Below are 26,639 nucleotides of genomic sequence, written 5' to 3'. Positions count from 1 at the left end.
CAGAGGGGTTTAAAGTAGAATTCCATATATCACATTGATTTTATGCAGGGCTTCTGCTCTCTAGTTACTTCAACACTTTTGAGAATCTCTTTATGGGTAGTTAGGGTCTGGCGGCCGGAAGATGTGGCGCTGTACGGAAAGGTGGAGCCCCTCCCTTGATGGCCAGTAGCGTGTGGGCTGTGCTGTAAGCAAGCGAAGTGACGCTATGGGCCTTGGGTAGATAACCCCATGGGACTCGACAAGAAACGCCATTTGCCATCCACCACATTGGTGTCTGTGAGCCTGAAACAAACTAGACTTAGTCAAAGTGCTGAGGTTCCCACGCTGAGGTCACAGTGCTGAGGTCACAGTGCTGAGGTTCCCACGCTGAGCTCACAGTGCTGAGGTCACACTGCTGAGGTCACAGTGCTGAGGTTCCCACGCTGAGGTCACAGTGCTGAGGTCACAGTGCTGAGGTTCCCACGCTGAGCTCACAGTGCTGAGGTTCCCACGCTGAAGTTCCCACGCTGAGGTCACAGTGCTGAGGTTCCCACGCTGAGGTCACAGTGCTGAGGTCACACTGCTGAGATCAAAGTGCTGAGGTTCCCACGCTGAGGTCACAGTGCTGAGGTCACAGTGCTGAGGTTCCCACGCTGAGCTCACAGTGCTGAGGTTCCCACGCTGAAGTTCCCACGCTGAGGTCACAGTGCTGAGGTTCCCACGCTGAGGTCACAGTGCTGAGGTCACACTGCTGAGATCAAAGTGCTGAGGTTCCCACGCTGAGGTCACAGTGCTGAGGTCACAGTGCTGAGATCAAAGTGCTGAGGTTCCCACGCTGAGGTCACAGTGCTGAGGTCACAGTGCTGAGGTCCCCACGCTGAGGTCACAGTGCTGAGGTCACAGTGCTGAGGTCCCCACGCTGAGGTCACAGTGCTGAGGTCACAGTGCTGAGGTCACACTGCTGAGGTCCCCACGCTGAGGTCACAGTGCTGAGGTCACAGTGCTGAGGTCACAGTGCTGAGTTTCCCACGCTGAGGTCACAGTGCTGAGTTCACAGTGCTGAGGTCACAGTGCTGAGGTTCCCACGCTAAGGTCACAGTGCTGAGGTCACAGTGCTGAGGTTCCCACGCTGAGGTCACAGTGCTGAGGTTCCCACGCTGAGGTCACAGTGCTGAGGTCACAGTGCTGAGGTTCCCACGCTGAGGTTCCCACGCTGAGGTCACAGTGCTGAGGTTCCAGCGCTGAGGTCACAGTGCTGAGGTTCCCACGCTGAGGTCACAGTGCTGAGGTCAAAGTGTCGAGGTTCCCACGCTGAGGTCACAGTGCTGAGGCTCCGGCACTGAGGTCAAATCGCTGAGTTTCCCGCTGTGAGGTCACACTTTTGAGGATCCTACGCTGAGGTTCCCGCGCTGACGTGACACTGCTGAGGTTCCCGCACTGAGCTCACATCACTGAGTTTCCCGTGCTGAGTTTCCCGCGCTGACGTGACACTGCTGAGGTTCCCACGCTGAGGTTCCCGCGCTGAGGTCACACTGCTGAGGTTCCCTTGCTGAGGTCGCATCGCTTAGGTCACATTGCTGAGATTCCCCCGCTGAGGTTCCCAAGCTGAGTTCACATCGCTGAGGTTCCCGCGCTGAGGTCACATCGCTGAGGTTCCCACGCTGAGGTTCCCGCGCTGAGGTCACAGTGCTGAGATTCCCCCGCTGAGGTCACATCGCTTAGGTCACATTGCTGAGATTCCCCCGCTGAGGTTCCCAAGCTGAGTTCACATCGCTGAGGTTCCCGCGCTGAGGTCACATCGCTGAGGTTCCCACGATGAGGTTCCCGCACTTTTGTCACATTGTTTAGGTTCCCGCGCTGAGGTCACAGAGCTCAGGTTCCCGCACTGAGGTCACATCGCTGAGGTTCCCGCGCTGAGGTCACGTCGCTTAGGTGACATCGCTGAGGTTCCCACGCTGAGGTCACAGTGCTGAGGTTCCCACGCTGAGGTCACAGTGCTGAGGTCACAGTGCTGAGGTCAAAGTGCTGAGGTTCCCACACTGAGGGCACAGTGCTGAGGTTCCCACGCTGAGGTCACAGTGCTGAGGTCACAGTGCTGAGGTCCCCACGCTGAGGTCACAGTGCTGAGGTCACAGTGCTGAGGTCACAGTGCTGAGGTCACAGTGCTGAGTTTCCCACGCTGAGGTCACAGTGGTGAGGTCACAGTGCTGAGGTTCCCACGCTGAGGTCACATCGCTGAGGTTCCCACACTGAGGTCACAGTGCTGAGGTCACAGTGCTGAGGTTCCCACACTGAAGTTCCCACGCTGAGGTCACAGTGCTGAGGTTCCCACGCTGAGGTCACAGTGCTGAGGTCCCCACGCTGAGGTCACACTGCTGAGGTCACAGTGCTGAGGTCACAGTGCTGAGGTTCCCACGCTGAGGTTCCCACGCTGAGGTCAGAGTGCTGAGGTCACAGTGCTGAGGTTCCAGCGCTGAGGTCACAGTGCTGAGGTCACAGTGCTGAGGTTCCCGCGCTGAGGTCACAGTGCTGAGGTCACAGTGCTGAGGTTCCCACGCTGAGGTTCCCACGCTGAGGTTCCCACGCTGAGGTCACAGTGCTGAGGTCACAGTGCTGAGGTTCCCACGCTGAGGTCACAGTGCTGAGGTCACAGTGCTGAGGTCAGTGTGCTGAATTTCCCACGCTGAAGTTCCCACGCTGAGGTCACAGTGCTGATGTTCCCACGCTGAGGTCACAGTGCTAAGGTCACAGTGCTGAGGTCACAGTGCTGAGGTTCCCACGCTGAGGTCACAGTGCTGAGGTCACGGTGCTGAGGTTCCCACGCTGAGGTTCCCACGCTGAGGTCACAGTGCTGAGGTCACAGTGCTGAGGTTCCCACGCTGAGGTTCCCACGCTGAGGTCACAGTGCTGAGGTCACAGTGCTGAGGTTCCCACGCTGAGGTCAAAGTGCTGAGGTCACAGTGCTGAGGTTCCCACGCTGAGGTCACAGTGCTGAGGTTCCCACGCTGAGGTTTCCACGCTGAGGTCACAGTGCTGAGGGCACAGTGCTGAGGTTCCCACGCTGAGGTCACAGTGCTGAGGTCACAGTGCTGAGGTTCCCACGCTGAGGTCACAGTGCTGAGGTTCCCACGCTGAGGTCACAGTGCTGAGGTCACAGTGCTGAGGTCACAGTGCTGAGGTTCCCGCGCTGAGGTCACAGTGCTGAGGTTCCCACGCTGAGGTTTCCACGCTGAGGTCACAGTGCTGAGGTCACAGTGCTGAGGTCACAGTGCTGAGGTTCCCACGCTGAGGTCACGGTGCTGAGGTCACAGTGCTGAGGTCACAGTGCTGAGTTTCCCACGCTGAGGTCACAGTGCTGAGGTTCTCACACTGAGGTTCCCACGCTGAGGTCACATTGCTGAGGTCACAGTGCTGAGGTTCCCACGCTGAGGTCACAGTGCTGAGGTCACAGTGCTGAGGTTCCCACGCTGAGGTCACAGTGCTGAGGTCACAGTGCTGAGGTTCCCACGCTGAGGTCACAGTGCTGAGGTCACAGTGCTGAGGTTCCCGCGCTGAGTTCACAGTGCTGAGGTCACAGTGCTGAGGTCACAGTGCTGAGGTCACAGTGCTGAGGTTCCCGCGCTGAGGTCACAGTGCTGAGGTCACAGTGCTGAGGTCACAATGCTGAGGTTCCCACGCTGAGGTCATAGTGCTGAGGTCACAGTGCTGAGGTCCCCACGCTGAGGTCACAGTGCTGAGATCAAAGTGCTGAGGTTCCCACGCTGAGGTCACAGTGCTGAGGTCCCCACGCTGAGGTCACAGTGCTGAGATCAAAGTGCTGAGGTTCCCACGCTGAGGTCACAGTGCTGAGGTTCCCACGCTGAGGTCACAGTGCTGAGGTCACAGTGCTGAGGTTCCCACGCTGAGGTCACATCGCTGAGGTTCCCACGCTGAGTTCACAGTACTGAGGTCACAGTGCTGAGGTTCCCACACTGAGGTCACAGTGCTGAGGTTCCCACGCTGAGGTCCCCACGCTGAGGTCACAGTGCTGAGGTTCCCACGCTGAGGTCACAGTGCTGAGGTCACAGTGCTGAGGTCACACTGCTGAGGTCACAGTGCTGAGGTTCCCACGCTGAGGTCACAGTGCTGAGGTCACAGTGCTGAGGTTCCCACGCTGAAGTTCCCACGCTGAGGTCACAGTGCTGAGGTTCCCACGCTGAGGTCACAGTGCTGAGGTCACAGTGCTGAGGTCACACTGCTGAGGTCACAGTGCTGAGGTCACAGTGCTGAGGTTCCCGAGCTGAGGTCACAGTGCTGAGGTTCCCACGCTGAGGTTCCCACGCTGAGGTCACAGTGCTGAGGGCACAGTGCTGAGGTTCCCACGCTGAGGTCACAGTGGTGAGGTCACAGTGCTGAGGTTCCCACGCTGAGGTCACATCGCTGAGGTTCCCACACTGAGGTCACAGTGCTGAGGTCACAGTGCTGAGGTTCCCGCGCTGAGGTCACAGTGCTGAGGTTCCCACGCTGAGGTTCCCACGCTGAGGTTCCCACGCTGAGGTCACAGTGCTGAGGTCACAGTGCTGAGGTTCCCACGCTGAGGTCACAGTGCTGAGTTTCCCACGCTGAGGTCACAGTGCTGAGGTCACAGTGCTGAGGTTCCCACGCTGAGGTCACAGTGCTGAGGTCACAGTGCTGAGGTTCCCACGCTGAGGTCACAGTGCTGAGGGCACAGTGCTGAGTTTCCCACGCTGAGGTCACAGTGCTGAGGTCACAGTGCTGAGGTTCCCACGCTGAGGTCACAGTGCTGAGGTCACAGTGCTGAGGTTCCCACGCTGAAGTTCCCACGCTGAGGTCACAGTGCTGAGGTCACAGTGCTGAGGTCCCCACGCTGAGGTCACAGTGCTGAGGTCACAGTGCTGAGGTCACATCGCTGAGGTTCCTGCGCTGAGGTTCCCGCGCTGAGGTTCCCGTGCTGAGGTCACATCGCTGAGGTTCCCGCGCTGAGGTCACATCGCTTAGGTGACATCGTTGAGATTCCCGCGCTGAGGTTCTTACGCTGATGTCACATCGCTGAGGTTCCCGCGCTTAGGTTCCCGCGCTCAGGTTCCCGCGCTGAGGTCACATAGCTGAGGTCACAGAGCTGAGGATCCCGCGCTGAGGTTCCCGTACTGAGGTCACATCGCTGAAGTTCCTGCGCTGAGGTTCCTGCGCTGAGGTCACATTGCTGAGGTTCCCGCGCTGCGGTCACATCACTGAGGTTCCCACGATGAGGTCACATCGCTGAGGTCGCAGATCTGAGGTCACATCGTTAAGGTTCCCGCGCTGAGGTCACATCTCTGAGGTTCCCACGGTGAAGTCACATCGCTGAGGTCGCAGAGCTGAGGTTCCCGCGCTGAGGTCACATCGCTTAGGTGACATCGCTGAGGTTCCCGCACTCAGGTTCCCGTGCTTTGGTCACATCGGTGAGGTTCCAGCGCTGAGATTCCCGCGCTGAGGTTCCCACGGTGAGGTCACATCACTGAGTTTCCCGCATTGAGGTCACACAGCTGAGGTCACATCGCTGAGGTTCCTGCGTTGAGGTCACATCGCTGAGGTTCCCGCGCTGAGGTTCCCACACTGAGGTCACATCGCTGAGGTTCCCGCGCTGAGGTTCCCACACTGAGGTCACAGCGCAGAGGTTCCCACGCTGAGGTCACATCGCTGAGGTTCCCGCGGTGAGGTTCCCGCGCTGACGTGACACTGCTTAGGTTCCCACGGTGAGGTTCCCGCAGTGAGGTCACATTGTTTAGGTTCCCGCGCTGAGGTCACAGTGCTGAGGTTCCCGCGCTGAGGTTCCCACGCTTTGGTCACATCGCTGAGGTTCCCGCGCTGAGTTCCCATCGCTGAGGTTCCCGCGCTGAGGTCACATCGCAGAGCTTCCCGCGCTGAGGTCACATCGCTGAGCTTCCCGCGCTGAGGTCTCATCGCTGAGGTTCCCACGGTGAAGTCACAGCGCTGAGGATCCCGCGCTGAGGTTCCCGCGCTGAGGTCACATCGCTTAGGTGACATCGCTGAGGTTCCCGCGATGAGCTTCCCGTACTGAGGCCACATCGCTGAGGTTTCCGCGCTGAGGTCACATCGCTGAGGTTCCCACAATAAGGTTCCAGCGTTGAGGTCACATCGCTGAGATTCCTGCGCTGAGGTTCCCGTGCTGAGGTCACAGCGCTGAGGTTCCCGCGCTGAGGTCACATCGCTGAGCTTCCCACACTGAGGTCACATCACTGAGGTTCCCGTGCTGAGGTTCCCGCGCTTAGGTGACATCGCTGAGGTTCCCGCGCTGAGGTCACATTGTTTAGGTTCCCGCGCTGAGGTCACATCCCTGAGGTTCCGGCACTGAGGTCTCATCGCTGAGGTCACATCGCTGTGGTCACATCGCTGGGGTCACATCGCTCACACTGGGGCCTTGGATGCAGGTCCCATGGACTGTTAAGGGTTTAGTTTGGAAAGTAACTGCTGATTTTATCCTCACTGTTGTCCTGTTGTGCTCCTGCAGAGTCCTGCCTCAAGGCACAAAGGGCAGGGAGACCTGGCTGGTGAGAGCTGAGGCCCTGTGGAGATGTCCGAGACACAACAGCCATTACAGCCAAGGGTGACATAGAAGAGAAAGGAAAAAAGAGAACATTTAAAAGAGAACAGAATAGGTTTAGCTCTCCCTGTGACACATGACTCCTTTTGCTCTGCTGACAGCCTCTGCAGGCTGACCTACACGTAAGGAGTAGGGACAGGTTCAGTTGTCCTACATGTGGCATCTGCTGGCATTTCAGTTGGCCTGCGGAATGTCCCATCAGATTCCCAGAGGATTAACCTCAAATTTCAGCAGGTATTTCCATCTGAACAGCTCCTGCCTGTCCTCCATCTCCACTAAGGAGCTATTGTGGCTCAATAATTCGCGTTAAGGTGCCTATGTTGTGGACACCTGAACTGAGGCCTGAGGAATCCCAGCTCCTGTGGGTCTGTGGCAGATAAGGGAGGGAGCTGAGATCCCTTTCCAGCCCCAGGAATAACAACCAGCATGAGATGCCTTGACTGACTCTGCTGAATTCTTTCCTTAAGTGGGGATGAAGGAGATCAGTCCCTTACCATGACTCGATGTCCAAACTGATACTGGGACAAGAAGATGTGATTGTTACACTTAATTAGTGTTCCGTAAGGAGAAATGAGCCTGCTTTCAAGAAGTGTGTGTGCCCAGGGGAAGGAGGGAAGCCCAGGGATCCCTTCAGGCTGTTTCCCAGCAGGTTCCCCTGCAGCCCCAGGGCCATGTGCAGGGAGCCTGGTGGGGGGCAGAGCAAGGGAGGCCTTGGGCTGGGCCTCTGCTGCTGAGCTGGGCCGGGCTCCTGGGCCCAAGGGGAGCTCCTGGCAAGCGGGCAGCGCTACAGAGAGACAGCTCTGCCCAGGAGCAGCTCCTCTGCACAGCGCAGCAGGCCTGGGGGCACTGCCTGCAGAGACACAGTGCTTAAAGGCAGGCAGAAGTGGCAGCATGCCCAGAGCTCACCGGGGGAGAAGACTTCCCAGCCCTGCACCCGGTAAGTGTCTGGCTGGAGGCAGGAGAAGCCGGGGGTGCAGGCAGGGGTGTCCAGGGCTGTGGTGCAGAGCAGGGTCCCTGCTGTGGCCCAGGGGCTGTGTGCCGGGGCAGGGCCTCTGCCGCCTGCCAGGCTCAGCACTCAGCCTGCCCGGGGAGCTGCCCAGGGCGCTGCGGGGAGAAGCTGCAGGTGGAAGGAGCCCCCCCGGGGCAGGGTAGGGTCCTGCTGCTGGTGGGAGGCTGCTGCCTGGGGCAGCCTGCTCACAGCTCCACAGTGCAAGCAGGATGTATCCAAGGGGACTTTAAAAGAGCAGGGATAAAGTTGAGAATTCCTCGTTCACTCTTACTCTCTGCTGACATTTTTCTCTTTGCCTAAGTGAGAATAGAAATAAAGTCTGCTATTTCAGGAGAGAAGCATTTTTACATAGAGGTAGGGGTTTTCAGTGAGAGATGGATTAATTTTTTCTCAGAGATCCCTCTCCTCATTATCACTGTCTTTCCTTCCTTGGATCATCCCTTTGTCTAGGATGTCTCAGATGTCCAACAGCAGCTCCATCACAGAGTTCCTCCTCCGGCCATTTGCAGACACACGGGAGCTGCAGCTCCTGCACTTCGTGCTCTTCCTGGGCATCTACCTGGCTGCCCTCCTGGGCAACGGCCTCATCCTCATCGCCATAGCCTGCGACCACCGCCTCCACACCCCCATGTACTTCTTCCTCCTCAACCTCGCCCTCCTCGACCTGGGCTGCATCTCCACCACTGTACCCAAAGCCATGGCCAATTCCCTCTGGGACACCAGGACCATCTCCTACACAGGATGTGCTGCACAGTTCTTTTCATTTATCTTCTTGATATCAGCAGAGTATTTCCTTCTCACCATCATGGCGTATGACCGCTACGTTGCCATCTGCAAGCCCCTGCACTACGGGAGCCTCCTGGGCAGCAGAGCTTGTGCCCAGATGGCAGCAGCTGCCTGGGGCAGTGGCTTTCTCTATGCTCTGCTGCACACTGCCAATACATTTTCACTGCCCCTCTGCCAAGGCAATGCCGTGGACCAGTTCTTCTGTGAAATCCCCTCCATCCTCAAGCTCTCTTGCACAGACTCCTATGTCAGGGAAGCTGGGCTTCTCACGTTCACTTCCTTTCTGGTTTTTGGATGTTTTGTTTTTATTGTTCTGTCCTATGTGCAGATCTTCAGGGTTGTTCTGAGGATCCCCTCTGAGCAGGGCCGGCACAAAGCCTTTTCCACATGCATCCCTCACCTCTCCGTGGTCTCACTCTTTTTCAGCACTGTCATATTTGCCTACCTGAAGCCCCGTTCCATCTCCTCCCCAAACCTGAACCTCGTTGTGGCAGTTCTGTACTCAGTGCTGCCTCCAGTATTGAACCCCTTCATCTACAGCATGAGGAACCAGGATCTCAGGGATTCAATATGGAAACTGTTGATTGGGTTTTTATCTGTGGCCACAGGCTGTCTACCTTTTTCTGCAAATGACTCCCAGCGTATGTCACGACAGGCACTCTTGCCTTTCTCTTAGGTGTTTGTTGATTTATTTGGTTGTTTTTCCTTTGTGTCTTTGTTGTAATGTTGTCTACACAGAAAAGCCCTTCGCTTTCTTCTACCTGAGTATTCCCTTGTCTGTGTGACCTATGGTTTCAGTGAAAAAAAGGCTCTGTGTATTTAATCAAAATAAATGAGGCTGGAGCAATTTCTTTCTCTGAGACCTATTTTCAGTGGATTAATAAACAGGAATAGTAAACCTTTTTCTCTCTGCAGCAGGTCAGGGCAGGCTGCCCTGGCTTTGGGGTGGCAGGAGATGCCTGAAGACCCCCAGGAATGGTACGGAGGGGCTGAAGGCCTCTGAGGGTTTGCTGCAGAGGAGAACGGGACACAGCAGGGGACACTGATGTCTGTATGCTTGTGCCATGGTACCAAGATGAACTATTCCTGCTGAAGTTACAGTTAAAGAGGAAACAAAGGTAACACAGGGCCACTGCCAAATTTATCAGGAGAAGCTGTATACAGGTCAGAGTTTGTTAGCTTGTCGTCTTTGGCCTGACCCAAATGATGGGGGAGGTCTTTCCCAATCTACATGGCACTATGGTTCTATGATTCTATGAGTCCAACATAAGTCACAATCATTGGAAGGCAGCCACTGCAGTCTGGGAACTCGAGACTATGGCCTGGACAAGACCATAGGTTCTGCGAGGGATTCCTGTGGTGTCGCGTTAAAGGGGTGTAGCTGATTAACCGTTACGGGCCCAGTTGGATTCAGAGTACTGAACCAGTCGGACATTCACCAAAACTGGGGGTCCGTTCGGACATTCACCAAAAACGTAATAACCGCCTGGGGGTCCGCTCAGACATTCACCAAAAACGTATTAACCACCTGGGGGTCCGTTCAGACATTCACCAACAATGCATTAACCGTCTGGGGGTCTGGTTAGATTCAGAACACTGAACTATCACGGATAACCACCCTTACCCTAGTTGCATTAATGAGAGCTATCACAGTGCAATCAAGTATGGTTTATTAGAGCAACAGGTAATCAGGTTCTTTTGGATTGCCGGTGATAGTGACTATCTGCAAAAGCAAGCTAGTATGCATGAAATACACAGGTGTTACAGGTGTTACAGATGTTATACAGGTGTTGTAGGTGTTACAGATGTTATAGATGTTACAGATGTTATAGATGTTATAAGTGTTACAGGTGTTACAGGTGTTACAGGTGTTGTAGGTGTTTTAGGTGCGCAGCCTAGAAATAAATGCGTTAAAAGGATCAAAGACTCTATAGAGATTTATAAGCAAATATTCAGATCTCACCCAAAGGCGTCCCAATGGGGGGGGAAGAGAGGCTCAGCCCGTCGACTGATCCCAGGAGTCAGGAGGTCCTAAGGATGTTGTATGTCCTCGGGATGGTATCTCCCCTGACGATGGTATCTTCCCTAACATCCCCTCTCTCTTGGGCCAATTTATATTATTTTCTATCTTTTAGGTGGAGTTTGAGTGGCTCTAGTCAAGCATATCTTAGTTATGGTTGGTGTAAAGCTTTCCCGTCTCCGTTTAAAGTAATAGGCTCCGAGGAATTCAGAGCGCATGCTCAGTGAGGGGTGGTCGCACCTTGGAGGCGGGTAGCTTTTGGGATGGAGGTGTGTTTTGGTATTATAATGATATTATAATGAGCAAAAAGTGCACTAGGGTACAGCATTTGTCAAAACATGACAGATCTTTGGCTTAGGGTGGCAAAAGTGCAGCTTTGTGCACAAGAACAATTGAAGCCCCACCTGATTACAGAGCCTAGCCGTGGTGTCTCCACTCCACTCCACGCTCCGTGGTGTTCCTTAGAGCTAGCACACCAAGTTTCCCCAGCGCGATAGCATCTAAGGTTGGGAGCCTAGGGAATGCTCAGGTAATGCAGTTATGCCCTACCCTGAAAGCCTCTTCAATGCTGTACCTTTCCGTTAAAAACGTGAATGTTAGTTTTATTTTCCTAGTTACTTCAGGCATTTACACCACATAATCCACCCCTTGACTATAGTCACTCAAGCTTCACGACAGTTGGAATATGTCGGGGACATCACATACATTCTCGGATTGAGGTTTATCGAGTGTATGTACATTGTGTAGGGATGCTAAACGTTTCATCATAAACCAGAGTTTAACATCCAAACTAATTGTCAGTATAAAACATAACACAGTGAGTATTAACAGAACAAGAACAAGGTGAAGCATCTTGTTGAAGATTCCCTTGGTAGCTGGCGATCATCCAAACAAAGTGTCCCACCAACGGTGTCTCTCATCTCTCTGCACTCTTTCCATCACTGGATGTATTTCTTGTGCATCATGGTGGACAGTAATCAGAGTCTTTTGTCCATTTTCTTGGAGTTGTGTCATCAGCTGCTTCAGGTCCTCATGTACCAGCAATTTCTTCACCAAGGTGAGGTTCATTCCAATAGGAGTAGGCAGCAGTTCATGAAGCAGAATATAATTAGATGCAATAAGTTGATAAGAAGTGACAGGAACTGAGTATTTAAAATCACATCCTAGAATTTTGGTAAAACTGCAAACACAAACATTAGAGTGATTACTGGTATCTACCACTGTATCATCTACGACTATAGAATCACAATGAGTTCTCATACAAACACAACCTTTCCCAATATATATAAGTACAGTTTTAAGGGTTTCATTAGGATGTATCTCAAAGTGGCAAATATTCGTTGCCAGGAAGCTCCCCAACCTGGTACGCCCCTCTGATTATTATCCTCTCCTGATAGTCCAGGCGGGCAGTGACGACATTGATGACAGAAGCCTGAAGGCTATCAAAAGAGACTTTAGGGGGCTGGGACGGTTAGTGGACGGAGCAGGAGTGCAGGTAGTATTTTCGTCCATCCCTACGTTGACAGGGAGGGGTACGGAGAGGACAAGGAAAGCCCACCTGTTAAACACATGGCTCCGGGGCTGGTGCCTACGCAGAAATCTTGGGTTTTTCGACCATGGGGCAGTTTACTCAGCACCTGGTCTGATGGTCGTAGACGGGTCCCTATCCTTTAGGGGAAAAAGGATCCTGGGCCAGGAGCTGGCGGGGCTCATTGATAGGGCTTTAAACTAGGTAAGAAGGGGGATGGGGCTGAGGCAAGGACTGTTGGGGCTGTGCCAGGGGGAGCAATGGCAAGGCCGGAGGATAAGGTAAAGGCCCAGCTGAAGTGCATCTACACCAATGCACGCAGCATGGGTAACAAACAGGAGGAGCTGGAAGCCATCGTGCAGAGGGCAGGCTACGACTTGGTTGCCATCATGGAAACGTGGTGGGACCAGTCTCATGACTGGAGTGCTGCGATGCCTGGCTATAGGCTCTTCAGAAGGGACAGGCAGCACAGAAGGGGTGGCGGTGTGGCTCTCTATATTAGAGAGTCTTTCGATGTTGTAGAACTCGAGGCTAGGAATGACAAGATCGAGTCCCTTTGGGTTAGGATCGGCAGGGACAACAAGGCTAGTGTCCTGGTCGGGGTCTGCTATAGACCGCCGAACCAGGATGAGGAGACGGATGAGGAGTTCTACAGGCAGCTGACAGAAGTTGCGAAATCGTCAGCGCTTGTACTCGTGGGGGACTTCAACTTCCCTGACATATCCTGGAAGCACAACACAGCCCAGAGGAAGCAGTCTAGGAGGTTTCTGGAGAGCGTGGAAGATAGCTTCCTGACGCAGCTGATTAGTGAACCTACCAGGGGTGGTGCCCTGCTAGACCTTCTCTTCACAAACAGAGAAGGACTGGTGGAGGATGTGATTGTCGGGAACAGTCTTGGGCAGAGTGACCACGAAATGGTGGAGTTCACTATTCTTGGCGGGGCCAGGAAGGGAACCAGTAAAACCACTGTATTGGACTTTCGGAGGGCTGACTTTGGGCTGCTCAGGACACTAGTTGGTGGAGTCCCTTGGGAGGCGGTTCTGAAGGGCAGAGGGGTCCAGGAAGGCTGGGCGCTCTTTAAGAGGCAAATCCTAATGGCGCAGGAGCGGTCTATTCCCATGCGCCCAAAGATGAGCCAGCGGGGAAGAAGACCAGCCTGGCTCAACAGAGAATTGTGGCTTGAGCTTAGGAGAAAAAAGAGGGTTTATAATCTTTGGAAAATTGGGCAGGCCACTAAGGAGGACTATAAGGATGTAGCGAGGCTGTGCAGGGACAAGATTAGGAAGGCCAAAGCTCATCTGGAGCTCAATCTGGCTACTGCTGTTAAAGATAACAAAAAACGTTTTTATAAATACATCAACACAAAAAGGAGGACTAGGGAGAATCTCCATCCTTTACTGGATGCAGGGGGAAACTTAGTTACAAGAGATGAGGAAAAGGCGGAGGTGCTTAATGCCTTCTTTGCCTCAGTCTTTAGCGGCAAAACCGGTTGCTCTCTGGATACCCAGTACCCAGAACTGGTGGAAGGGGACGGGGAGCAGGATGTGGGCCTCACCATCCACGAAGAACTGGTTGGTGACCTGCTACGGCACTTGGATGTCCACAAATCGATGGGGCCGGATGGGATCCACCCAAGGGTACTGAGAGAACTGGCAGAGGAGCTGGCCAAGCCCCTATCCATCATTTATCAGCAGTCCTGGCTATCGGGGGAGGTCCCAGTGGACTGGCGACTAGCAAATGTGACGCCCATCTACAAGAAGGGCCGGAGGGCAGACCCGGGGAACTACAGGCCGGTCAGTTTGACCTCAGTACCAGGGAAGCTCATGGAGCAGATCCTCTTGGGAGTCATCATGCGGCACTTGAAGGGCAAGCAGGCGATCAGGCCCAGCCAGCATGGGTTTATGGAAGGCAGGTCCTGCTTGACGAACCTGATCTCCTTCTACGACAAAGTGACGCGCTGGGTGGATGAGGGAAAGGCTGTGGATGTGGTCTACCTTGACTTCAGCAAGGCTTTTGACACCGTCTCCCACAGCATTCTCCTCAAGAAACTGGCTGCTCTTGGCTTGGACTGGTGCACACTTCGTTGGGTTAGAAACTGGCTGGATAGCCGGGCCCAAAGAGTTGTGGTAAATGGAGCCAAGTCCAGTTGGAGGCCAGTCACTAGTGGCGTCCCCCAGGGCTCGGTGCTGGGGCCGGTCCTCTTTAACATCTTCATCAATGATCTGGATGATGGCACTGAGTGCACCCTCAGTAAGTTTGCAGATGACACCAAGCTAGGTGCGTGTGTCGATCTGCTCGAGGGTAGGAAGGCTCTGCAGGAGGATCTGGATAGGCTGCACCGATGGGCTGAGGTCAACTGTATGAAATTCAACAAGGCCAAGTACCGGGTCCTGCACCTGGGGCGCAATAACCCCAAGCAGAACTACAGGCTGGGAGAGGAATGGTTGGAGAGCTGCCAGGCAGAGAAGGACCTGGGAGTGATGGTGGACAGTCGGCTGAATATGAGCCAGCAGTGTGCTCAGGTGGCCAAGAAGGCCAACGGCATCCTGGCTTGTATCAGAAACACTGTGACCAGCAGGGCTAGGGAGGTGATCGTCCCCCTGTACTCGGCTCTGGTGAGGCCGCACCTCGAGTACTGTGTTCAGTTTTGGGCCCCTCGCTACAAGAAGGACATCGAGGTGCTTGAGCGGGTCCAAAGAAGGGCGACGAAGCTGGTGAGGGGCCTGGAGAGCAAGTCCTATGAGGAGCGGCTGAAGGAGCTGGGCTTGTTCAGCCTAGAGAAGAGGAGGCTCAGGGGTGACCTTATTGCTCTGTATAAGTACATTAAAGGAGGCTGTAGCGAGGTGGGGGTTGGCCTGTTCTCCCATGTGCCTGGTGACAGGACGAGGGGGAATGGGCTAAAGTTACGCCAGGGGAGTTTTAGGTTAGATGTTAGGAAGAATTTCTTTACTGAAAGGGTTGTTAGGCACTGGAATGGGCTGCCCAGGGAGGTGGTGGAGTCACCATCCCTGGAAGTCTTCAAAAGACGTTTAGATGTAGAGCTTAGGGATATGGTTTAGTGGGGACTGTTAGTGTTAGGTTAGAGGTTGGACTCGATGATCTTGAGGTCTCTTCCAACCTAGAAATTCTGTGATTCTGTGATATTTTGCTCAGTGTCAAGACAAATGTCTTGAGATTCCAGCGTGTTACTTTCACAGATGAAACCTTTTTGTTCACGCACAATGCATGCATTTACATCAATTGTTTGCCACTTTCCTCCCTCTTGATGGGCCCATACTTAATGCTCTTTAGGATAAAGTATAGTTCCATTACGATTGAGTCCTAATGCAATGATTGGATATACATTGTATACGGTGGCATTACTTATAGTAAGTATAAAGGCAACAATTTTATCATTTTCTGCATAATGGGTAAAGTTGACTAATTGCCACCAAGCTTGAAATTCTTTATCAAATTCTGAAGCATTATCCCAAATCAATTTTCGAATTTCAGTGGGCAAAGTTTTTCCTTCTCCCTCTCTAATAATAGCTGCTGCTACAGATTGTATCCATAACTGCGCTTGGATACAGCTCAAGGCAAGGGAGGTATTGCCTTGGGCTTTTCCAAGGGTATTTACAATTAATTGATGATCATTTTCCTCAAGCCAATAAGGATGATTTTATTGGTTGTTCCAATTTCCTTAGGTCATCTGTAGTAGCAGTTATTCTACTCATTAAGACCTCAGCATCAATGCTATTTAATATACCTAATCCTGTCCCTAATAACCCAGTTGCATCCCGTGGCCCTTTTTTAGGGACCAACTAGGGTTAAAGACAATTTGTTGTTGTCCCACATTTTTAATTACGTAAGGACCTGTGTTGAAGATGGAAGGAGTTAGACCAATGGGAGGCTGAGTCGGTTCGTTTTCAAATATCTGCAGGGGCAGAGGCTTCTTATCCTTTGACCATGAATTCAAATAGTAATTCTGTGTCTCTGTAACCTCAGAGACAGTACAAAATTATAGGTTTGGTGAAAGTAAAATTGTACCAGCAATCAAAATTTGGTTCAGTTATTTTAGTTATTTGGCAACCAATTTGTATTGTCTGTCCAGACATGGCTTGAAGTTCAGCCATTCTTAGAGAATTGTTCCAACTCCATTCATCTTTTGAAAATATTTTGTTTCCATGTAGAACTAAAGTAGAGAGATTTAGGTCCTTTCTGTTTTGAGATGTTCCAGTGACTGTGCAATACTGTGACAATACATGGTTAAATGCTATGGTGAAACACCTCAGCTCCATGCACAGCCACAGTAGCTAAGTTTCCTTTAAGGTCTGTAATTGCATCAAGGTCAGGGTAAAGCATAGCATCATTAATCCAAACTGTTGATTTGTCATCTTCCAGCTGTCCCTATACAGTTCGCTCAGGGTTCCTGTGAACACAAAATAAAATAAAATATGCTCGGTTGTATTCAACCGGCAGGGTTAGAAAGAGGGTGAAATAGCAATCTTTGATTTCCCATGCATAGAAATATTTGGGAGTAGTTAGCACTATTGCTACTGTTAGAAACACAGAGGGCTTTCACTATCTCTGCCATGTTTGGAACTGCGGCAGTCAAAGGTGTAGTGTTAGCGTTCAGCTGTCTGTAATCCACTGTAAAATGCCATTGCCTGGTTGGTTTCTTTACCGGCCACACTGGTGAATTGTAAGGTGAATTGGTCCTTTTAATAATGCCTCTTTTTTCCAATTCTTTTACCACCCCGTCAATCCCCATAAGTGCTGCTGCTGACAACAGATATTGCCGATCATTAATGATTTTAGCAGGGGATAGGGGTACGGATGTTTGTAACAGGCTCAGTCTCATGGTGCCTGAATCCCTTTGATGTGTCGCGAAACTCCACACAGTTCCATCAGGGAGTTTCCACATACAACCATGCAGTATGTCGAATCCTAAAATATTAGTGTATGCAGCACCAACTAATACTTCTATCATGGTTAATTTTTGTTCCTCTGGCAACCAGAGTGAAATTTTTGCAGTGGGGCATTGTTTTTCCACACCATTGATTCCCGTGAATTTAACCCTGTGTTGACCAGGTGTTATGCTCAGGGTTTGTGCTGTCTCATGTGTAATTACTGATATTTGGGTCCCAGTGTCAATAAGAAAATTTACCAATATTTTTGGGGGTTCAACAAGAATGGCAATGATAGGGTCAATATGTTCATTAGAGAGCCATTGAATTGCTAATACCTACCGAGCAGGGTGGCTCATTGCCCTCCCTGGGGATAAGAGTTTTTTTTGCTGACACAACTCGCCTCGTTCCCTATTAGGTTTCAATCTCTCTTTGAATTTGGGATATCTGGGATTTTTAGTGTGGATTTGGCGGACTCGCCGAGAGTGGTCTTGGGATTTAATACTGGATGAATTAATCCAGCCCATTCGGTGTCCGTACTTATCTATGTCTTGTACCAATTCACTCCAGGTGGGAATAGGGGAGTTAGGATTTTGCCTACAACCACTATCATCATCCCTACAAGCAGCTAGTATATGATCTTGGGTGTTTGCTACAAACATCTTAAGACAATCAGGGAGTCCACGGATGAGAGGGGTTAACCGAATCGGATCAATAGGAGCTAACATCGGGGATTTCCTAAATTCATCTCTTTCATATATCGCCTGAATGCAGGCTGCTTTCTGTACTGCTACAGCCAGGTCAGCTCCTGGTGTGGTGGTTAAAAATACTCCAGGTCTCCAAAAGCCTCCTACCTCTTCCTCACTCAACATCATTCGATCTCCTCCTTTAAGAGAAACTCGACACACATGCTCAACTTCTGATTCCCCTGCCCACCTTGAGAACTTCTCCTGTATTTTAACCAACTCTGCTGGTGGCAACGGAATCGTTCGCACAGTAGTGCAGATTTCATCATTATCATCAACAGTAGTCTCAGTCTTAACCAAAGGTCTCAAGGAAATGGATTGGGGTTCAGAATCAGAAATCTCTTCAACACCATCATCACTGTCAGACCAGAAATCACTGTCCCAGCTTTCAGGTTCTGCACTATGCAGCACTCCACGAATCTGCTTGACCGGAGCGCAAGGCTGTACTTTATTTAACAGATGACTAACCCTCTCCAACATTTGTTTAAGATGATTATTCTCATGCACAAGTTTATCATTTTCACTCACAAGTTTGTCATTTTCATCCAAAAGTTTATCCACTCTGATTCCTAATGTTTTTCCCGTCTCCCTTTCAAAGGCCAATGATGACTTCAACACATCAATCTCTGATTTCAAAACTGTATGTTCCGCATCAGAGATCAGTTTGGGAGCAGGAGTTTCCTTAGCTTTTTGCCAAGCACAAGACAAACAAGATCCTAACACAGCACAAATTGCACCTTTACCCTTTCTTTGACCAATCTTTCGTGAAGCCTGACACTGCTTAATGTACTCTACCACTTTCTCCTCATCTGTCCAAAACTTTTGGGAAAACTCCTTCCCTGCCTGGGAAGGGGCACATTTATATTTTTGCAGTAGTTTATCCATAGTAATCCTGCCGACTACGCCAATTTTACTGTCGCGTTAAAGGGGTGTAGCTGATTAACCGTTACGGGCCCAGTTGGATTCAGAGTACTGAACCAGTCGGACATTCACCAAAACTGGGGGTCCGTTCGGACATTCACCAAAAACGTAATAACCGCCTGGGGGTCCGCTCAGACATTCACCAAAAACGTATTAACCACCTGGGGGTCCGTTCAGACATTCACCAACAATGCATTAACCGTCTGGGGGTCTGGTTAGATTCAGAACACTGAACTATCACAGATAACCACCCTTACCCTAGTTGCATTAATGAGAGCTACCACAGTGCAATCAAGTATGGTTTATTACAGCAACAGGTAATCAGGTTCTTTTGGATTGCCGGTGATAGTGACTATCTGCAAAAGCAAGCTAGTATACATGAAATACACAGGTGTTACAGGTGTTACAGATGTTATACAGGTGTTGTAGGTGTTACAGATGTTATAGATGTTACAGATGTTATAGATGTTATAAGTGTTACAGGTGTTACAGGTGTTGTAGGTGTTTTAGGTGCGCAGCCTAGAAATAAATGCGTTAAAAGGATCAAAGACTCTATAGAGATTTATAAGCAAATATTCAGATCTCACCCAAAGGCGTCCCAATGGGGGGGGAAGAGAGGCTCAGCCCGTCGACTGATCCCAGGAGTCAGGAGGTCCTAAGGATGTTGTATGTCCTCGGGATGGTATCTCCCCTGACGATGGTATCTTCCCTAACATCCCCTCTCTCTTGGGCCAATTTATATTATTTTCTATCTTTTAGGTGGAGCTTGAGTGGCTCTAGTCAAGCATATCTTAGTTATGGTTGGTGTAAAGCTTTCCCGTCTCCGTTTAAAGTAATAGGCTCCGAGGAATTCAGAGCGCATGCTCAGTGAGGGGTGGTCGCACCTTGGAGGCGGGTAGCTTTTGGGATGGAGGTGTGTTTTGGTATTATAATGATATTATAATGAGCAAAAAGTACACTAGGGTACAGCATTTGTCAAAACATGACAGATCTTTGGCTTAGGGTGGCAAAAGTGCAGCTTTGTGCACAAGAACAATTGAGGCCCCACCTGATTACAGAGCCTAACCGTGGTGTCTCCACTCCACTCCACTCCACGCTCCATGGTGTTCCTTAGAGCTAGCACACCAAGTTTCCCCAGCGCGGTAGCATCTAAGGTTGGGAGCCTAGGGAATGCTCAGGTAATGCAGTTATGCCCTACCCTGAAAGCCTCTTCAATGCTGTACCTTTCCGTTAAAAACGTGAATGTTAGTTTTATTTTCCTAGTTACTTCAGGCATTTACACCACATGTGGGAATGCACCATGCATCCTGGCACACTTGGCAGTGTATTGCTGGAGTTAACTACACTTGAAATGGCAATTGAGACCCTGAGAAACTCGTGTTGAGTTACATTTGACAAACTGAGGCTGAAAGACTCTAGAGCAGGTGACTGTGAGTGGCTGTGGCAGAGCCCAGCAGCTTGTCCCAGTCTAGAAATATGCCCTCTTCCAACTAGGGAAATTAGAAGGCATTAATATGAACAGACTCATCAGGTCAATCAGCGTAGTAAGGGGAAGTAATAGTTATTGTGCTATAGGTGCAGCAGTCAATAGGCCTCGGATTGGGCCTCAGAAGACTCAAGCAGATCAAATCTGGTTCATCCATGAGCTAAGACAAACACTGTGAGCAGAGAGAAGGACACGGAGTGGTGCCCTCCCATGAAGGAGGATGCAGAGAGCAGCTGTAAGAGGCGTCTTGCTTGTGCCACAACCAACACCGGTTCAGCTGAAGTGAAAGCCCCAGTCCAGGACCAATGGAGTGAAGGTCCCTGGGCACAACTGCAGAAAGACTTTGCAAGACCTCTGCCAGTGACAGCTCAAAGCACCAAATGCATCTTGGTGGTAGTAGGTCCTTTTGGCACATGGGCAGATGTCCTCCCTGGCAAAACCACCACGGAGGCCAGCACTGCAAAGCTGCTGCATAACACCGACTTTTGTCCCCGGGGTCCAGACAGGGGAGAGGGAAGGGGAGAGGCAGGCCGTGGGGAGGGGGCTGGAGTGAGGTCACTGCCACTGCAGCAGCCTGATTGGCCCTCAGAAGGGCTGGCCGGCAGGCACTGTGACATCATCCCGCGCATCAGAGAGCCCCCTGGGCAGCAATGACGTCACTGCAGAGGGGACGGCGAGGGGCTGGCAGAGCCCCATCGAGGGGCTGGCTGGGGGTCCCCTCTGCTACAGCCACATTCAGTGGCAGTGCACATTCAGGGCTTGGTCGAGCTCCCCGCATTACAATCCTAATGGCATCCTCAGGGTCCCCTCCTGCCATGGCCCTCCTTCCTTTGCAGCCTCCTCCAGCCCACGGCTCTGCCCTGACCCAGCCACGTCCCATGGGGGCATCTGCAGACAGCCCAGCTCCAGGTCTGCAGGGCTATGGGCCAGGACCAAGACCGGCATGGCTGGCCATTCCCCTGAGGCAGGTTTTGAGTTCCAGCTCTTGACCTCCCTGCCCTCTGCTCACCTCCCTGCCTTTTGCCCAGCCCAGCGGCACTAGCCCCATGGCAGTGCCCACTATAAGCTGCTGCACGGCTCTGGGCACTGCCACCACAGCCGCAGCCCCTCTGAAGGCCACAGCAGCTCCTGGGGGCACAGAGGGCTCAGCCCCACAGATGCGGACATCCATGGCACAAGCATACAGAGGTCAGTGTCCCCTGCTGTGCCCCCTGCTCTCTTCTGCAGAAGATCCTCAGAGGCTTGCCGCCCCTCCGTGCCATCCCTGGAGGTCCTCAAGCATCTCCCACTGCCCCAGGGCCAGGGCAGCCTGACCCGAGCTGCTGCAGCCAGAAGGGTGTTTGCTATTCCCATTACTTCCTGATCAGCTGAGAGTGGGTCTCAGACAAAGAAGTTGTTTTGGTTTCATTTATTTTGTTTAAATACACAAAGGCTCTGGCTCCTTATTTATGCAAAGCCTCAGGGTCACACAAGATATCCATCAGGCTGGATGTAGCTCCACGCAGCCTACTTTAGTGCTTGGCAACCCTGCCCAGAACAGAGGGGCTGAAATTACATGACCTTTAGGGTCCTTTTCATGAGTCTCTTATATGTTGGTAATTGAGTACAACAGGATGAAAAACAGCATTTCTTTGAAGAAAACATTATCACACAGGGAAATAGAAAAACAAAACCAAACAAATCCCTCCAGAAGTTAAGAAAGGCTTTATATGTCTTTACATAAACTGTAATTCATCTGAAGAAGGAAAGAAGCAGTTTATAGCTGCAGAAAGGCACAATGAGTTTCCTCAGCATATCCTGAAAAACATCCATGACATCACTTTCCTAATGCCATTCTTGAGCTCCTGGTTCCTCATGCTGTAGATGAGGGGGTTCATTGCTGGGGGTATCACCGAGTACAGGAAAGCCATCACCAGGTTCAGGGATGGGGAGGAGATGGAAGGGGGCTTCAGATAGGCAAACATGGCAGTGCTGAGAAACAGAAAGACCACAGCCAGGTGAGGGAGGCAGGTGGAGAAGAGTTTGTGCCGTCCCTGCTCAGAGGGCATCCTCAGCACAGCCATGAAAATTTGTACATAGGAGAAAAGAATGAAAGCAAAACACCCCCAGAACAGAAAACAACTAACTGAGAGAAGCCCAATTTCCCTGAGGTAGGAGTGTGAACAGGAGAGCTTGAGGATCTGGGGGATTTCACAGAAGAACTGTTTCACAGCATTGCCTTGGCAGAGGGGCAGTGAAAATGTATTGGCAGTGTGCAGCAGACCATAGAGAACCCCACTGCCCCAGGCAGCTGCTGCCATCTGGGCACAAGCTCTGCTGCCCAGGAGGCTCCCATAGTGCAGGGGCTTGCAGATGGCAACGTAGCGGTCATAGGACATGATGGTGAGAAGGAAATACTCTGCTCCAATCAAGAAAACAAAAAAGAAGACCTGAGCAGCACACCCTGCATAGGAAATGGCCCTGGTATCCCAGAGGGAATTGGCCATGGCTTTGGGGACAGTGGTAGAAATGGAGCCCAGGTCAATCACGGAGAGGTTGAGGAGGAAGAAGTACATGGGGGTGTGGAGGCGGTGGTCGCAGGCTACGGCGGTGAGGATGAGGCCGTTGCCCAGGAGGGCAGCCAGGTAGATGCCCAGGAAGAGCCCAAAGTGCAGGAGCTGCAGCTCCCGTGTGTCTGTGAATGCCAGGAGGAGGAACTCTGTGATGGAGCTGCTGTTGGACATCTGATCCTCCTGGACAAAGGGGAATACCCAAGGAAGAAAAGATAGTGATCATTAGGAGAGAAAACCTAATTCTCTTCCCATCCAAACACCCCTACAGTGACTTTCCCCTTTCTGAGGCGTTTCTTTTGCTCCCTTGCCTGAGGTCTGGTTGGTGTTGGAGGAATGTGCCCCTGGGAGCAGCGGTCTCTGCTGTGTGTGCTGGAGGATTCAGACCTGTCCTACAGCTCTACATGAAAAGAAACCAGGAGTGATCGCTGATTAAATCTACCTCTGATGTATTGGACTTCACAGCATTACCACTCTCAACACTCTTTACTGATGTACTTGTGATTTACTTTGTTCTATCTGCATCACACTCAGGAGCATTTTTAGAGGGTAGAAAACCCTGGCACTTGTAAGAAATACCAGGTGAGCTTTTGTGAGTCCCGGAAGGTAAAGTTAATGTCCTTAGTGCAATGAGGATAGCCAGTCTGTCCATCTACCCTGGTCTCAGCCAAACTCCAGGGCTCAGTCGAGTTACCTACATTGGGCTGCCCAATGATTGTGGCCTCAGAAAGTCCCTGGAAGGTGATACAGCTTTGTCCATGCCCCACAGACTGCAATGCCGAGAGCCCCATAGGTTAGAAGGGGAACTCTGGGCACCTTCCTGCTATGGACACATCTGCGTGGTGGGACCCAGAGGGTCAGTGCATGAGCTGCAGCTGAAAGCCCCATCTCCCCAATTGCAGGGAGCCATAAAGCAAGAACAGCAGCTGCAGGTCTAAGAAGAGAGCGGAATAGCACAGGGCTTCTGCCAGGGGAGGCAAGGCGAGGCACCAACAGGAACTCAGAAGGGCCTGCTGTGAGTGAGCTCCTGGTACTGAGGTTATGAGTCACGTCCTGAATCCTATGAGCTAGAGGGCAGACAGAGAGGTACCAGACTACTCTGCTAACACTGTCCTGCCATTCCCTGCCCATGGCTCTGTTGTCTGCAGCTGTCCCAACCTGCAGCTGGGTCTCTGTCCCCACGCGTCCTGCCTGCAGCTCACAGCCCCCATCCCACCCGCTGGGTGCTCAGCTCTGCCCTGCAGACACCTCCTGGCAGCAGGGCTCTGCCCAGGGGCAGCTCACTGGGGGCACGTCCTAGAGCCAGGTCACACAGACCCTGCTGACACTGTGCAAGGGGTGGTGGAGATTTCTGGATAGGGATTTACTGGGGGTCCTTGTAACCTCCTTAGGATGCCTTAGGACTGTCAGGCTTTTCTAGAAAATAACATCATATATTTCTGTTTCTACTGAACCTAAAACAGAAACTGAAAGGAGAGGCTAAAGAAAGATGAGAGTGAAATTCTCTTGGTATTCTGTGGAGCTGTGAGCAGGCTGCACCAGGCAGCAGCCTCCCACCAGCAGCAGGACCCTGCCCTACTGGAAGGGCTCCTTCCACCCGCAGCTTCTCCCCACAGCGCCATGGGCAGCTCCCTGGGCAGGCTGAGTGCTGAGCCTGGCAGGCGGCAGAGGCCCTGCCCCGGCACACAGCCCCTGGGGCACAGCAGGGACCCTGCTCTGCACCACAGCCCTGGACACCCCTGCCTGCACCCCCGGCTTCACAGCCCGCAGATGGCCTGCAAAATGGGAGCCGTTGGGACTTGGACATTGACCCTGCAGGGAACCCCTCCTCTGGTGATTGTGTTTCTCCACACTAAAGGAAAAACAAGTGTATCCGGCGTGATCTGTGGGAAGTTCTGGCTATTGGAAAACCCTCCATGATACTCCTGTGAATTGCACTGCAGAAAGAGATTTACCGTGTTATGTGCTATGAAGATCTCTCCTCTTCTGAGCTCTCAGCATACACATATTCCACTCAGCCCATAATTTCTTTCTCCTTTCTCTCCTCTCCCACTGCCACCTGCAGTCAGAGCCCCCAGCCCTGCTGCGCTGTGCAGAGGAGCTGCTTCTGGGCAGAGCTGTCTCTCTGCAGCGCTGCCTGCTTGCCAGGAGCTCCCCTTGGGCCCAGGAGCCCGGCCCAGCTCAGCAGCAGAGGCCCAGCCCAAGGCCTCCCTTGCTCTGCCCCCCACCAGGTTCCCTGCACATGGCCCTGGGGCTGCAGGGGAACCTGCTGGCAAACAGCCTGAAGGGATCCCTGGGGTTCCTTCCCTCACTTGGCACACACAATTCTTGGCAGCAAAATCACCTCTCATAAAAGAAAAATAAAGTTAATAAAATCTGTATAAGATTCACCTTCCTTTGTCCTGTCCATGGAATTGGCAGAATGCTGGGGAAGCCCTTATGGGTGAAAGTCAGAGGAGAGACAGTCAGGGGCACAGTGTGATCATGCTGAATGGGTGCAGCTTCTTCAGAAGAGACAATTGGGCATGATCAACGAGAGTTTGCTCCATGTGAAGAATCTGTCCGGATGCATGGATCTCTTCTATGTATTGGGCAGCAGACTGGGGGAGCCCTTATGGTTTAGGGACAAAAGCCAGTCAGGGTGACAGCATGGCAGGAGGTAAATGTCTGCAGCCAGGCTGAAGAAGTGGGCAAAGTCTTGTGGAAAGCATTGGAGTAAGTTGAGTTCAATGACTCCATGTCACTGTGAGGGAATTTATTCACTCTGCCAACCACAGGAAAGGGACACTGCTGGGTTCAAACATTCCCCATGTTTTCTGTGGGTTCTTGCAGAGAGCTTCTGTGCACAGGTGTCAGATGGGCCAACCTAGGTGATGTTCACCAGGATCTGGCACTTGCAAACAGGAAAACCTGTGTCTTGACACTCCTCTTGCACAAGGCATGATGTAGTCCAGCTGCTTTTCAGCACATGGAAAGAGATGAGCTGCACAGGCTCAGCCTTATGTTTCCCTGCAGCCCACTTGACATGGTCCAGCTGACACGGGACCAGGTACATCTGTGTGCAGTACAGTCAGGGGCTGTAGTCCTGCCTTCAGCGTGCCACAGGTCTCCTGAAATGAGAGAGTTTAGATCCTAAATCAGGATGGGTTCCTCCTCCATTGTGGACACAGACACAAGTGGTCTCCTGCAGGCAGATCTGGCAGCCAAGCTGCAAGGGGCAGGCTGCCCCCCCCCACCTCAGCCCCTTCTGTGGTCTCCACCTCCTCTGAAGGTCCAAAGCCGTGGGCCATGGGGAGGCTGTGGCAGCCTACTGGGGAGCATGGCATCCGTCCTAGACCATTCTCCCCACTCCCCTTTTTGTCTGCAGCACTTCCCTACTCCTCTCTCTCATCATGACATGTTGAGGGTACGTCTGCCCTTGCCTCGTGTACCACCTCTGCCTCCTGCATGGCAGACTGGGGGATGGTGCTGAGGCCCTGGCATGTACTCCAATTCACTCTGTAAAACACATCCTTCTTTCAGAAGTGAGTTACATGCAGTGAAGAGTTCAGGCACACCGAGGGGCTGTTCCATCCCAGGTGCCTTTGCTCCCATCTTTTGAAAAATCCAGGCCCCAGGACAAGCCTCAAACCCAACCACTGTGGGAGGGCTCCCAACAGCAGAAGCATGTTGGTATAAGGGGGCAGTAGTGATTTCTCCAAGGCTCAACTTCCTTTACTCCATGGCCTTTACCACCATTTGGAGATGCCCTGATCTGTTCCTGATACCAAAAAGAACTGGGTAGAAGGGAAGTGGCTGTTTCTCAGGACAAGAAGGGAAATCTCTCATGTCTTTCCTGAGCTGTGCCATCTCCATGCTGCTGACCTCACAGGCCTTCAAATGTCACAGGCTGATGTCACAGGGGGTGCACTGCATCACCAGGATATCGTCACTGGAGCAGCGGCAGTGCCGACACTTCCCTGCAAGGCCTGGTCCCTGCTGGGCACTGCTTGGGTGCTCCCCAGCGCTGTCCTTGTGTGGCCAGGAGTGGGGTCAGCAGGCAGCAAGCTTGCACTGGGCGACCCTCGCTGACGGGTGGAGGAGCAGGGGCACCTTGCAGAGGATCTGTGGTTGAGGAGCCAGGGC

The 26,639-nt window shown here is 52.2% G+C and overlaps 2 protein-coding genes across 2 annotated transcripts; one reads left to right on the top strand and one right to left on the bottom strand.

The window, feature by feature from the left end:
* Nucleotides 1–4,797: 4,797 nt before the first annotated feature.
* LOC119714747 (olfactory receptor 14A16-like) lies at nt 4,798–9,368 on the top strand. Its single transcript, XM_072029574.1, has one exon. It carries the CDS (start codon nt 8,044–8,046, stop codon nt 9,052–9,054), a length of 1,011 nt encoding a protein of 336 aa, XP_071885675.1. The 5' UTR covers nt 4,798–8,043; the 3' UTR covers nt 9,055–9,368.
* A 12,384-nt stretch (nt 9,369–21,752) lies between these two features.
* On the bottom strand, nt 21,753–23,185 carry LOC119715057 (olfactory receptor 14C36-like). The gene has a single exon (XM_038172222.2). It carries the CDS (start codon nt 22,686–22,688, stop codon nt 21,753–21,755), a length of 936 nt encoding a protein of 311 aa, XP_038028150.1. The 5' UTR covers nt 22,689–23,185.
* Nucleotides 23,186–26,639: the final 3,454 nt, after the last annotated feature.

The sequence above is a fragment of the Anas platyrhynchos genome, chromosome 30 (genome assembly GCF_047663525.1).
Source record: "Anas platyrhynchos isolate ZD024472 breed Pekin duck chromosome 30, IASCAAS_PekinDuck_T2T, whole genome shotgun sequence".
NCBI lineage: Eukaryota > Metazoa > Chordata > Aves > Anseriformes > Anatidae > Anas > Anas platyrhynchos.
Note: the sequence above shows the minus strand (reverse complement) of the source record. Positions and strands in the feature narration are given on the sequence as shown.

Coding starts and splice junctions, on each gene's coding strand:
- LOC119714747 (XM_072029574.1), top strand. CDS start 8,044: ATGTCTCAGATGTCCAACAGCAGCTCCATCACAGAGTTCCTCCTCCGG.
- LOC119715057 (XM_038172222.2), bottom strand. CDS start 22,688: ATGTCCAACAGCAGCTCCATCACAGAGTTCCTCCTCCTGGCATTCACA.